This window comes from Pavona decussata, unplaced genomic scaffold (genome assembly GCF_977016875.1).
Source record: "Pavona decussata unplaced genomic scaffold, jaPavDecu1.1 SCAFFOLD_94, whole genome shotgun sequence".
Taxonomy (NCBI): domain Eukaryota; kingdom Metazoa; phylum Cnidaria; class Anthozoa; order Scleractinia; family Agariciidae; genus Pavona; species Pavona decussata.
In genome coordinates this window covers 157,877-172,500 of record NW_028145511.1, presented here as the reverse complement: position 1 = coordinate 172,500, position 14,624 = coordinate 157,877, and the positions used below count along the sequence as shown (strand labels likewise).

The 14,624-nt window shown below is 39.1% G+C and overlaps 2 protein-coding genes across 2 annotated transcripts in view; one reads left to right on the top strand and one right to left on the bottom strand.

Annotated features, from left to right (window-relative positions):
* The window catches only part of LOC146473193 (dehydrogenase/reductase SDR family member 7-like), a 9,070-nt gene extending 2,840 nt beyond the window's left edge, over positions 1 to 6,230 (bottom strand). The window contains exons 1-6 of the mRNA XM_085118424.1: positions 5,913 to 6,230; positions 4,906 to 5,018; positions 3,853 to 4,048; positions 2,639 to 2,685; positions 2,286 to 2,405; positions 390 to 562 (exon numbers count right to left, since the gene is read on the bottom strand). Of these exons, the coding sequence (XP_084974550.1) occupies positions 390 to 562; positions 2,286 to 2,405; positions 2,639 to 2,685; positions 3,853 to 4,048; positions 4,906 to 5,018; positions 5,913 to 6,168 (905 nt within the window). The 5' untranslated portion in view covers positions 6,169 to 6,230. The remainder of the gene's footprint in view (positions 1 to 389; positions 563 to 2,285; positions 2,406 to 2,638; positions 2,686 to 3,852; positions 4,049 to 4,905; positions 5,019 to 5,912) is intronic.
* A 272-nt stretch (positions 6,231 to 6,502) lies between these two features.
* LOC146473192 (mitochondrial intermediate peptidase-like) lies at positions 6,503 to 11,385 on the top strand. Its single transcript, XM_085118648.1, has 3 exons — positions 6,503 to 7,978; positions 9,180 to 9,662; positions 10,777 to 11,385. Exons 1-3 carry the CDS (start codon positions 6,628 to 6,630, stop codon positions 11,058 to 11,060), a joined length of 2,118 nt encoding a protein of 705 aa, XP_084974774.1. The 5' UTR covers positions 6,503 to 6,627; the 3' UTR covers positions 11,061 to 11,385.
* Positions 11,386 to 14,624: the final 3,239 nt, after the last annotated feature.

The following is a 14,624-nucleotide window of genomic DNA, read 5'->3' as shown; positions in this document are numbered from 1 at the left end:
AAAATAACAATACCTACATGTACGCCCACCAGATTGGTGCCACAGAGAAATGCAACCTACAGTGGAACCTCGATTTAACGAACCTCTATATTTAACAAAGTCAAGGGTACAACGAACCACATTCTCCAGTGCACCTTTTAAAATATGTGGAACAAAATCTCGATATAATGAACGAGTTTCCCTAACAGGAGCCTGGTAGCCTGGGGCGCCCAAGAAAATGCTCTGGGTGCCTACATTTTTGGCAGCAACGCCTAACAAATAACATGTTGGGCTCCTAACTTCTCAGCTTTTCGCCTTGTGGGCTCCTTGAAATTTTTTTTAGTTAACAGCCGTGTAGTCCCCTGGCACTTCGTTAAATCAAGGTTCAACTGTATGTAAATCTGACTTACCAATCATAAAGAACAGGACAGTACTGACTGATGTACACAAACAGCAGCACTGGGTTGGGAGAAATCCACACTTCATCAAGTCTGTTGGCTATTGCTATGGTCATGAGGTGGGCGCACCTCGCTGGCGGCATTCTCTTGCTGTCTTGCTTCACAGAGGCCTTCTCTTTAAATTGCTGGACAATAAAAAAGCATTCAACAGTAGAACCAGAAAAATACATTTTGTGAAATTCTCATGTAATATTTAACAATAATTGTTGGATATGAGATGATAAGATAGCCAACGAGGCGCGTAGCGCTGAGTTGGCTATAATCATCTCATATCCAACAAGGGTGAGTGGAATAACTGTTTTCTTAAAAACAATCGAGAAATGTTGCTAGATCTTACTGATTTTGCTTTGCAAGAACAACCAGAAGACAATTTAATGGTCGCTATTTCTTGGGCACGGTATAATGGCTCATATACCATGGCCGTTAAGCCAATCAAATTCCTGGAATTGCATTATACAATGATCCAGTTTTTAATAATCCGTTTTATAAATGACAGGTAAAGGTAAAGCCACACTACCAGCCTAAGTGGCCCACACGGCCAGAACTTAGCCCGGTTTCTGTAGCATGAAGCAACTAGGAGTATTGCTACTCCCCCCAGGATAAGATGCTAGTCCATCGCAGGGTTACCCCCAGCAGTATGTCGCCAGTACCCATTTATACACCTGGGTGAAGAGAGACAATGTGGAGCAAAGTTTCTTGTCTAAGGAAACAACACAGCAATGAAGAGACCAACCTGGCCTAGAGCCACTAACCCTCCGACCGTCCGATTGAAAGTCTGACGTGCTAACCACTACACCGCCGTTCCTCCACTTCATGTATAAATGATACATACACTGTACACTGTATATTATTTTAATTTTAATTTGTAATTTTTAATTTTTAGATGCTACAGACTTTGTATGACCCAGTTATATCACATGTTGATCTACTTATGTAAAGTGCATATGATCATTCCATCATGTAGCATGCACCATATAAGCCAAAAAATTATTATTATTATTATTATTATTATTATTATTATTATTATTATTATTATTATTATTATTATTATTATTATTATTATTATTATTATTACTACTACTACTAAAGAGTCCTTTTCCTTCTTGCAAGGGCACATGTACTTGCACGCTGAACAGTAGCCTCATACCGTATGCTACTACAGTGTAGGGTATGTACATTTTTTGTACAAGTTAAACAATTCTCCTTTTACATACATGTAAGTTAAAATATTATCTCAGTGTGATTTCAACTTCTGTTTGATTGACCAATTTTCAAAGCAGTTTTTAAAAGTTTCATTTTCCTTTGTTTCAGAATCATTATCATAATTTGGAACAAACACTGGTTTGAAAAATTTTAAACCAAAAACAAATTTAAATGACACCATAATTGTACACAGCAAGGCAAAAGTCAATTTTCCGGTTTTTTTTTGTACACCTCCTGCGATTGGTTTCAGACAAGACGACTTAAATTGTAGGGAGAAAACATAGCAAAAAGGGCCCTAAAACCGTTGTGAGGGTATTATGTAATGTTGAAAACACAAACAGCAGTGTTTTATCGCAATTTAAAACCACGAGGTGCGGCTGACTGGTTTTAGACCCGATAAAACATGTGCTGCGATTATTTTGAACAGCTTCAAAAACACTCCTGGAAAAGCGTGTGTCAAGAGAGTTCATAACAATTATGCTTTTGTGAACGTTGGAAATTAGCATAAGAGAAAAACGTTAAACACCACATACTAATAAGGAGAAGGTTTTATCGGGTTCTAAAACCACTGCACGACCATTTGATAGGTCCATGGGCTTATGAATTATTAAATTAAATGAGTTTTTGAAGTTGCTACAACTGTACCTTGTCAACATCCTCTGTGAAGGCATTTGCCACAACATTGGTTTGAACAGGTCCAGGGCAAACCAGAGTCACTCCAATATCATGTTCATTCACCTCCATGCGCAGTGTGTTAAAATAACCCTGAAAAATTTATTGTAAAATTGATTAATTAAAAGAGATTCAAAAATGTCAGTTTTCCAGTTCAGATTTTTACATCGACCTTTTTTTCTAGGTTTCCAAATTTCTACACTATGCCCCTTTTGTTCCTTGTTAAAGTGCTTAATATGTGCAAACTGCAACCAGCAAAACCTGGAAAATGGCTGTTAGTTCCTTAATATATTTTTACAGGCAATTTACAACATTATACATCAAACCTGAACAGCAAATTTAGTTGCACTGTAAGTGGCTTGGCCAGGAGAACCTAGGAATAAAAGAAAACAATAAAATCGTAATAAAATATTAACAATTTATTATAATTATAATAATATATATTATAATAATCATAAAAAATATAAAATTTTATAATAATATTATTATTAAAAAATAAACCATCACATTAATTTGATTGCCCATTAATAATGCCATGCATTGACATTCCAATCCTAGCAGTATGCAGGATGTTTGTCCCATGAACCCAGTTTAACGGCCTCAGTTCCCTTGAGTCTCCTGTAGCTCAGTGGTAGAGCATCCGAACTATTTTAAAATCAATTGTTAAAGGTTTGGCTCCTGTTGGGAAAACTCCAATTTAGTTTTTTCTGGGTATGCCTCAGTGTCACTGAGTGAATAAAACATTGCTCTTATTTTTATTCTTTTCACATCATCAATAAAATTTCTAAATTTCCCCTACTACCGGTACTAAACAGAAGATTATATTTAATATCACAATTATAAATGGCATGCTGAGAGGGTCCCGTGTCTTTGCAATGAGAAATATCAATCCAATTATACAGTCACAGAGAATAATAATTTCTCTTCTTTTATCTGGCCACTGGCATTAATGTATTTCTTTTATGCATTCTTTCATATCATGTTCAATAACTTTAAAAAATATATAATATATAAAATAAAAAACGATACTCTAGCCACATAAGAAGTTCCTCACAAATTATGACAATTTAAAATTGTGGGGCCCAGGGGATAATCAACCTATGGTGTTTTTTAGATTGCTTTTCAGTTGTTTTTGGCCTAGATTGACTGGATTATGGCATTTTTGTGCATTTAAAAAATGTTGTCCCCTGTTCTTTTTGCCTTTGCCAGTTCGTTTGGAGAAAAATCCATGTTTATGAGTAAGATTTCCATGTTCATCACAAAATGAACAACAAAAAGCACTATATGTGTAAGTTGGTTATAACCTGAGCCCTTCAATTGGAGAACTGTACTCAAGAAGCGTACTCAAATAGGATATCTAAAGAAATCTCAACTTTAGCTCTGACAATTTTAATAACATCTTTAAATTAAAACTAGGGGGTGTCAAGAAACAACTCTAACCAGCTATCAGGGCAGGACTTGAACACTAGACCTCTGGTTTACCAGACCAGCCCCCAACTGGTCAACCATGCTGCTTACTGTTCATAAGTGGCATACTAACCAACTTTGCCAGCTACACTGCTTGTGACAATAATCTGTCCTGATTTCTGTTTAATCATGTACGGCAAAACTGCCTTGGTCAAGGAAATAGGTCCAATGACATTAATATCCAACATGGCTTGGTCAACATCTATCTTTTGTGTATCAAGAACAAGACTTCGCTGCGATCGACCACTATTGTTTACCACAATGTCAATCTAAATAACAACAGTAAAAAAAGATAACATTGACCATTGTAGGACAGTAAACAGTAGCCCTTTTACATGTAAGTTAGAGTACCACATATACCATACTGATGCCCAAAGTTTGTAAACAGCTAGTCTGGAAAACTGATGTGAATGTATTTACAAGGAATTTCCCACCAAAGAAAAGATCACTAATCTGGAAAGATTCTATTGCTGAAAACAGCCATGTGACAGGCCCACTGTTCTCCCCCCCCCCCCCCCCCCTTCTAACCCCAATCCCTTACCCTATACAGTCAACTCTTGCCTTCTGGACACCTCATTAATAAAGACTCTCGCTATTAAGGACAGCGATGTGTCCTCAATAAAGGGAGTTGACTCTACCTACAATTCTATAAGTAACTATTATAGTTATTCATTATAAATTATTATACTGTTTTAGTAAAATTTATTTAATTTGACAAGAAAAGAAATATCGGTACCTTCTCACTGAAAGCATAGGATTTGACCTTTTGTCTTTTCTTTTGAGCTTTTTTTTAACTTTTGTCTTATTAACCAACCTCATCCCTCAATCATGCCTTCACTGCTTGGGCTACATGACTTTGCCACACAATTGTTTGTAGCACATAAAGAAGGCAACTAGTTACTACTGCTGTTCAAAATTTGACTCTTAGCAAGGGCTGTTCAAATACATGTGCACGTGCTGCTGTTCAAATTTTTGGGGGGATTTAAACATTTTCAAACCAGTTTGATTTCATTTCCCGTTGTCTCAGGTTATGGTACCATAATGAATAATGTACAAAGGAAAAAAAATTTAATAATTAAACTGGTTTGGAAAAAATTAACATATGCATGAATACATGAATACGAACCCTTTGAAAGTGATTCATAACAGCTTGAGCATGGTCCTTGTGTTTCTCATACTCTGTTACATCCAGAGGCTGGACTAACACATCAATAGCAAGTGACCTCTCTTTTGCAAGGGCTTAAGTGAGAATGAAAAAATAGACATTAATACTTTTAGCAGATAACTGAATGTTGTGAAAAAGGCCCTGATTTCAAAGAAAAATGTTTCTGCACAGAAATATTTCCATGCTTTGCTGTAGAGAAATGTCAGTTGAGAAGAGTCTCAGTTCCTAACTGCTACCTTTTATTCACAAAGGAATGCTGGTCTCCACAAAATTTTTATGCCAGGGTTCCACAGGAGTCTTCACACTGTGCTTGATCATACTTTTTGTTATGCTGCTTTCTTAAGTAATGATGTGATATTACAAGACTTCCCCAACTACCTTAAATGTTAATGTACGTGATGTGCACAGACAACTGGGTTACATGTAAACACCATACAAAGTTGCCACAAATTGTCACAGCTAAAAACCCAACCCTTATGGCTCACTTACCTGTGCAATTTTTTGTGCAAGTTTTGCTGTACCCTGCTGCAATAGGTCATTTCCGAGTTGCTATGAACCTCATTATGAAAGCGAGACTAAGTGCAACAGCTTTTCACATGAAAATTAGTTTTGTTTGCATATGAATGAAAACTAATTTTCCTAACAAAAACTTTGCACGTAGCCTCGCTTTCATAATGAGGTTCACAGCAACTCAGAAATGGCCCATTTTTTCTCATGCAAGGTTGCAACCCCTGAGATTTGCACACGTAATTTACCAGCTTCGATTTCAGTGCAATGTTAGTGTATGAAAACCGAGCAGGCACCTGGCAAGTCCAGACATATCATCTCCCGCAACCCCACCGCCCCCACCACCGCTTCTGTTTCACTACCCCCCTCCCCCCCTCTTCAAGGTCTGTGACAGTATAAAGGTCCATGCTAGAAAACGGGACATTCTTTTACGCGAATAGATAACGGTTACCAGAGCTCACCGAGACATCCTTCCTTCACTCTTTCTAGTTCTTCCTTCCTTCTTGCAGAGAGCGCCAATTTGCATCCGCATTTCGCCAGCTCATAAGCCAAGTGTTCACCAATCCCACTGGAAGCACCTGTGATCCAAACGACTTTACCGCGAAGTTTGTCTTCTGGCTTCGCACCGAACTTTTCTTTGAACTTGAGAATGAAATCACAGTCTAAGACAAAGACTATGAACAAAATGATTGCCACGATAGCTATAACAAGAAACATGCTTCTTGCGCTCGAGTTTAATGGATGCGCCTTGTGATGTACAAGGGTTGACTATGTTGTGTTACAAGTCACGAAAAATAGCTGTGGGAAATTCTTCTACCTGGGGTGGATGGTTGGGGGAGATTCTGAATGACCAACTTTTTACAAATTTGTAACAGAGTAAGTAAATAGTTGAAGCCGACCGAAGGGTATCCCTTTTGTGACATCATCCATAAAGTCTGCAAAAAAGGAACAGTAATTTTGATCTCAATTCCAGGGCTATCTCTAACAGCGGACCGGGTACTACAGGTGACCTATTTGGAAACAGTACATTTCGTGCTGGTTTACATGACACACCTACTTCCTGAACATGGCGGCGAGCAATCGCTTTGCATTTTGTATTGTGATCTTTGTCGGTTTTTCATAAGGTTCACCTTTAATTAAGCGTCTTTTATAGGAGTCAAACAAAAAGGTTTTATCATGAGGACTCTTTTATGGAACAGAATTGTTCCACAGAACCATCGCTTTGCCTTTATAAAATGGAAAAGCAATTTTCTGTCTCGCACCAAGCGTACCGTTGCCACATGGAGTCCATTGGCCGCAGCGTTCAACTCGCCACATCCGAGACAGGATCGCTGTCTAAAGCCTACTGGTCTTTTTGGCGTACAAGAGTTAACTAGCACGTCGGGTTTTACCGAGATTAAACAAAAAACTTTGAGAGAAGGAGTGAAACTTGTTGATCATGTTCTAAAGTCTCCCCCTACCCCACTGCTGGTGGGGATGTTTGACAAGTTGTCGGACACCTTGTGTGCAGCAGCCGATTTGGCTGAATTTGTGAGATTGACACACCCTGATCATCGTTTCCGAGAGGCAGCAGAAGATACGTCAAGGGGAATTAGTGGCTATGTCGAAGAGCTGAACACAAATCCTGGCTTGTACATTGCACTGGGAAAGTTGCTTTCTGGTGATGAGCAACATAAGATGGATGAAGAGACCAAGAGAGTGGCAGAGTTGTTTTTATTTGACTTTGAGCAAAGCGGGATTCACTTGGATGAGGAAAAACGCAGGCATTTTGTTGAGCTGCAGGAAGCAATTTTAGTGATCGGTGCACAGTTCTCTCAAATAGCATCACTGCCTGTTCAAGTACCATTGTCTGGCCTTCCTATGGCTGATGAACTTTCTCGAATTTATCCAGTTAGCAATGGTCATATAATAATAGAATCAGCATTTTTAGATTCAAGCAGTGCCAAACTGCGTGAGCTGGCTTATACTTCCTGTTTAAAGCCGGTAGAGAGTCAGCTCAATACTCTTGACCTTCTTCTCAGAGCTCGACATCAACTGGCCCAGCTGGTAAATTATCCAAGTTTTTCCCATCGCGCGCTTAGGGGAACAATGGCAAAAACTCCAGAAAATGTCATGGACTTTCTAAAACTTGCCGCAAACATGCTCCATAAACCAGCAAAGAAAGAAATGGATATTTTAACTGGACTGAAAAAAGGCATGGCAAAAAGCCCTGATGTGGAGAAAATTATGCCTTGGGATCTGCATTATTATTCTGGCTTGGCAAAGTATAACTCAGCAAAACTTAACTGCTCATCAATATCAGCTTATTTTCCCCTTGGTGCCTGTATGGAGGGCTTAGATTTATTGTTTAAGAGTCTGTTTGGGATTTCATTGGAAGCTCAGGACCCAGCTGAGGGCGAATTGTGGTCCCCTGATGTCCAAAAGCTGGGCGTGGTTCATGAAACGGAGGGACTGTTGGGATACATCTACTGTGACTTCGTTAGCAGAGATGAAAAGTTGTTGCAAGACTCACATTTTACCATTAGAGGTGAATCTCTACTTACATATAACTTAATATATAATTTATTATACCATCTAACTTATTTAGAAATTAAAGGGACAGTGAAAGGAATGTAATCCTAGACACTTGAAAATCTGCACATCCATTACACCCGGGATAGCAAATCGAACGTTCGAAAATCGAACTCAATCGAACTCAATCCACGGATTGAGTTCGAATGAGTTCGATTGAGTTAGATTGAAATTTAGTTCGTTTGGGTTCGATTTACTATGCCGGGATTACAGAAACACAGGAGGGAATATATGATTAATCCATGCCATTTGGAGGTCTTTTAAAATGATAAATTAGTTTTTCAGGATAAAAAGTAGCAAGATTTTGGCGATGACATATCACCATTATCAAATGTCGTCGCCGAAACGTCCTCGCTACTTTTTATTCTGAAGTGTTTGTCCAAATACTTTGTTATCATAAATTAGTTTTGTAAACTAATTACTATCACAGCGTGTTGACTAGTTTTCTTTTTTTTTTTTTAATCTCAGCTGCAGGGAATTGTAAATAGGCAAGTTGGTCTAGCTGAGCACATAAAACTGATTTGGCTTTTGGTTTTTAACAGCAATAATATTTCCACTTGTAGCACATCACGTTCAGGCCAAGTCACATTAATAATATAAATTTTTGGGGCTACAAATTAGCCATTGTGTCTGGTGCCTAATGTGCAGTTCTAGAAAATATCCATACCCATGCCATGCAAGGTCATTGGAAATTCTGAGGGGATGGGAGGTATAAAAAGGCCAAAATTTTATAACTTAAGGTAAGTATGGAACTAAACTGAAATTTCTGGAAGGGTGTGAAGGGGGCTCAAACCAAACATCCTTCCGTGGGAGAGGTATGATGCCATATTTTCTGGAACAACAAATTAATTATTTATTATTGGGTGCATGAAGCAAGTGGGTTGCTACTGCACATGTACAATCAATGTAGTCTATCACTAGCTGATCAGAAGGAGATAGTGTGAAGTTTACTCTCTGTGGAAACAGTATACATGTAGTTGCAGAGATTAAGTTTCAAACCTCTGGCCTTTCCAGGGATGACTACTAGCTAAGGAAAACCTCAGCAAGCTCACAAATAAGCCCAGCACCCTATCACGCCTCCACGGTATATGAACTTGAAACATTTTCATCAATTCTTGAATATTTCAATAAACTTCTCTTTCTGTTATGGTCAACAGGTGGCCGTGTGCTTGATGATGGCTCTTACCAGCTGCCAGTCGTTGTTGTTGTCTGCAATTTCCCATCACCAAGTGTTTCATCCCCTCCTCTCCTTACTCACAGCATGGTGGAAAACCTATTTCATGAGATGGGACATGCAATGCATTCTATGCTCGCCCGCACTCAGTATCAGCATGTCACAGGTACAAGATGTTCCACAGACTTTGCCGAGGTTCCATCGGTGCTGATGGAGTTCTTTGCGTGGGATCCTAGGGTGTTGGGAACATTTGCTCGCCATTACAAAACAGGGCAAACCCTGCCAGAGGAGATGGCGGTGCGGCTTTGCCAGGGACGGACTATGTTTGGAGCTTTGGAGATGCAGCGGCAAGTTCTTTACGCCATGATTGATCAGATTTATCATGGAACCTACCCACTTGCTGGCTCAACCACAGACATCCTAGCTCAAGTCCAGGAACAATATACTTTGATTCCACATGCCCCAGGTATGTGTCAAGATATTAATGATTTAAATTGTGTATTCCAGTTCTTTGTGTCATAAGTTGTTTAAAATTCTTGCTTATGTTATGTCTACTGACCCCGGTTGTTCAAAGAGCGCATAACTATATCCAGTTGAAAAAATCTTTATCCAGCAGATAAAATGTGCTCTAACCAATACATTTTATACAATATAACAGACTATACGGAGAGGCTCTGCCCAAAAGGAAAAGCTTTTTTAGAATAGGGGTATACAAAAGGGTAGGTTTTCACGAACCGAAGTGTAGAAAAGGGTAGGGGAAACTTTCATTTCAGCATTCAAATGGGCCTTTCAAAATATCGCGAACAGACCCAACAAAAAATGATAGTTAAGAGTGTTTATACTGTAGGTTTGTGAAAGGAGTACCATTTCCTGTAAAAAATTATATTTGAAAAGGCAAGTAGGGTTTGGACCTCAGGGCAGAGCTTCCTCATCTAAAACTTTCCTGAGAACCACCCGCACCCTTTTCCCCACCCCCAAGTGTAAGGGTTTGGACCTCAGGGCAGAGCTTCTTGAGTACCACCTCCCCAAGGTTACTGATGCCATTGCTGGAAACCTCTGCAACCCAGTGATGAGTCCCCCATTGTAGACCATGAACAACCATTTTAAATTTACTGTGGAAAATTTAGAAGAGTAGGAAGTGGAAAAATAAGTCATTGCATTCGACGTAGGAAGAACGCTTCCTAATACGGATTTGAGTCGAGATTTTATGGGACTTGTTGCAGGATGGGTTGATGGATCTTGGGACGCACATCTGGCATCCCCCGCAGATTTTTTTTGCAGGGGCACAAAGAGAGAGAGCCTGGGATTGGGATTGGCCTGAGCTTGTTTGTTGGCAGGAACATAATTCCTCACCAACTTGCCAAAGGGCAAAGAGCCTGGTGACATCGAATGCACTCTCTAATCTACGATTATTACTAGTTAGAATTATAATAATTCATTGCATTAGAAAGATGGTCTGATGCCCATTTCACGCTGTTTGGAGATGTTTGTGAAAATCTCAAGTTTTTTTTTCCTGAGGAGAATGAATTAATGTAATATCATTAATTTCATTAATTCTTGTTACCTCTAAAAACTTATAGGAACAGCCTGGCAACAGAGATTCAGCCACCTCAATGGTTACGGTGCAAAGTACTACTCTTACCTGTGGTCCAGAGCTGTAGCCTCCCGTATCTGGCACCAGTGCTTTGCCAAGGATCCTTTCTCCCGAGAAATGGGGGACAGGTATCGTCAGACCATGTTGGCTTATGGAGGGGGAAGAGATCCCAACTGTTTAGTCGAGGACATGTTGGAGAAGAAGCTGACGACTTCTGATCTGGTGCAGTCTTTGTGGGAGGATCTCAAGGCTTCAAATCCTTTTTATTAGTAGACTTGAACAGCAACAGCTTTACATCTGACCAAATTGACTGGTATTCAACGGGCGAGACTTCACTTTTGTGTGCAAGAATGCTATTACAGAAAAGAGTTTAACAACCCATTTCCATTATAATTTCATAGAAATATTGTTCATGGTAACAGAGATTTTAACACTATTTTAGGTATTAAATCAGAGTCGGATTTCTTAATTTTGTAGTTGGAAGACTTAATTTGATCTTCTAATGGCCGATTTTGACAGCAGTACTTGGATGGCCTGCGTTAGGATTGCTCTGGACAGATGAGCATTATCATGACGATTTTGTGCAATAAAAAATGTCATACAGTAAAAACCTGCAACTAAGAGCCTGAAAATTAAGAACCTGTTAGCCTACAATTTGGATTTTATACCCCTATAAACAAGAACCTATTTAGCGTAAAAATTGAAAACAGCTTCTTATTTTCTAAAATCATATTAATACATTACAGCTGCAGTGCAAGAAGCCTATTTGAAGGACAAAGCAGATTCTCATAACTGTAAAAATGATTTTTTTTTAATAACAAAATAGAAAATAGGCCAATAACCATCTTGTTTTGCAGCTGAATTTTATTTGCTTTTCTCCAGAAAGTAGCCTAAAATTATGTTAACTACCATTTATATAAGAACCTGTTGGGGCTACTTCCCAAAAATGTGGGTTCTTAGTTGTGGGTTTTTACTGTATTGCTGACTAACATCCCTTGTGCTGACTCATGCCCAGTCTCTCTATATATTTTTTTTTATTTTGAGGCGAGGGAAGATTGAAGCCGTGTGAAGTGAGGCATGCAGGAAAATCGTATCTTATTGCCACTCACCCTAAAATCAGCTAAAGAGGGACTGGGAACGGACGAAGAAGGTGCACACGAAGTTGTGCAGTATCGAGTGCAGAGTGAGATTTACTCTTATGCCAGGCATGGTCATTATTAATTTGCAACTAAGGATAACTATTTGTCCTATTAGATCTCATTATCTCAATTGGGCCAGATAGTTACCATAACAATAAGAAAAAACAACAAAACTTTATGACATCAAAACTTCTACACTCGAACAGGGCACAACAAACCACAAAAAATATGATGGTCTCTGCCTAACCCCCCCCCCCCCCCCTTCCTTCCTCAACCTCAAACGATGGTGTCCTTATTGCACAACCACCCCTCTATCCAGCAGTAAAAAATAACAATGAGATTGAAACCTCACTTTTCTTGGTAGCTGAATATTTCTGTCAACTCAAATTTTACAGCCAATAACATTTTGTCGGTAACGTTCATGATAGGTGGTGTCTTCGATAACCTCCCTACCCCAGACAAGGTGAGTCCTCCTCCACAAACTTGTTATGACCAGTTCCCTTAATACGAAAATTCGACCACCCCCGAGAAGGTATCCGGTCGTTTCGGTACAAAGTCGTTTCGCTACACCATTAAGTACGAAAATGTGATTATTTCTCGTTCTTGAAGTGAGTTCGGGTGAAAAATTATCTTAGCTGTTTCTACATTTCAGTGTTTGTATGAGAAGCAAATTGAGTTCAAATATTAGAGAATATGTCAATTTTAAAACGTAGCGAATCGACTGAACTGCAGTGTAGCAAAACGACCGTTACGCCCGAGAGCATCTCTCTTTGTTACACTCTCTTCGTTGCGGACTTCCTATGTTAGCTTCACGCACTGGGTTCCCTCTCAAAGTACAGGAACCCCAAACCTATCCTACCGCACAAAAGAGTTGCCTGCGAAAAAGGCTAACAAACTGAACTTCATACAGCTTTCATATAGCTTTCTAGCCTACACTTTGAGATATGGGTTGAACAGTATATGCTACCCAATATTTAGGAAAATTGAATCACATTTAAGTCAAGACTTGCATTGAGGGCGATTCGTTGCAATAGCATCCTGATTTATTCTTGGACAGCAACAAATCCAAATCGAAAACCTAACTCTAAGACAAGTTTGCTTCTCCACATTTATCCGCTTTTCTAGCTGAAGTACTCTTCCCATTAGTTCAGTGAAAAACATTGGCCACTGATCCCGAAATTGTTGCACAAAGTCGCATCGCGAGCGAGTAAACGCACATTTACGAGCGAAGTGAACAAATTTTACGGGCAAAACTTGCAAGCCAAACTAAACGTAGCACGTATTAACTAAAAGACTCTACGTAACTTTCCGAACAAAATCCAATCGTACAACATATCAGCCGATTTCAAGTTATCTTTTTGTTCACCTTTTTCTTTCTTCAGCTTGAAGTTTCGAAAACAAATCTACACAAAATAATGTTTCGGCTGGAAATAAGAATAAACTACCATAGCTTCGCAAGAATAAAAGCGACGACACTGAGGCTTTGAAATACAAAACCGCAGCGGTAACTGGTGACGCCATATGACGTACTTATTACGTCATGATTGCCAAATGACGGCCATCTTGGATTTCTTGATTTCCCCAAAACTTTAGTAAATATGAGCTAAAAACATGAAAGTTAAAGTAAGAAAAGTAATTTTTCTTCATTTTAAAAAGGGATTTTTCATTTTATGAGGAAAAAAAAAAAGTTGCCTGTCAAAAAGTGCTTGCCATGGTAAGATCATAGGCAATGAACACCAACCGACCACACCAATTTTTTTCCAGATAAATTTCTAAAAAAGTCCAGACGTTTAATGCTGTTTGTTCCAATGTTTATAAAGTTATTCAAGTTGAAAGTCTCCGCCGGCATAATCCGCCCTCCCCCTCCCCCGTCTAATGTTTTTAAACACGAAATTCAGTTATAAAAGGGTCCTGGCCACGAATAACAAGTGTCTTTTCTTCGGTCATTACAGTTTAAATTTGTTGACCTTTCATACCAGATTTCGGTTTAAAGAATTAGAAACATATCTTATTTTTCTATGGTGATATTTCGAATTCATATGGCGGTCGGCTCGAATTAACAGCATAACATGGTTGAAAGACGTTTGCATTTGCAATTACGTTGTAATTCACTACGTTCAACCGGACGTAAATCATTTTGCCTCTAAGTTAAACAAACACGCAAACATATTAAATAACCAATCAAGTACAACATGTAGGATGGTTCGTAAGCAGACAGAACAATGTTTAATAAATACAGTTGTGCAGGTAGAAATTGAATTACAAGGAAGATTATAGGACACGTACAAATTGCGACAAGAGTCTTACATGCCCAAAGCTCTCGTCACTGCTCACCTATTAGTTTCGGATTCGAGAACATAAATGCCTTGGCTGTGATGCAGTCCTTCTGTGTCCTGGAATCTTTTATTAAAATTTCTGTCGGGCATGGAATTGGCTGAACATCAGACACGCATAGACTTTTATCCTTTGAAAGGCATGTAGCTTCAATCTCTGGCAGGCATAGTGCTTTAATTTCTGTCAAGCATGGGGTCTGAGTATCAGCCACGCATGGAGTGTTACACTGCACGAAAAAACGCCTTTGCGCACATCAAATGTGTGGTCAAAGACTGTCAAAGGTCGCCTTTGATTACCTTTGATTCGAATCACAGGTGACAAAGGCCGCATTTGATTCACGGTGGAGTCAAATTTGTTTCGA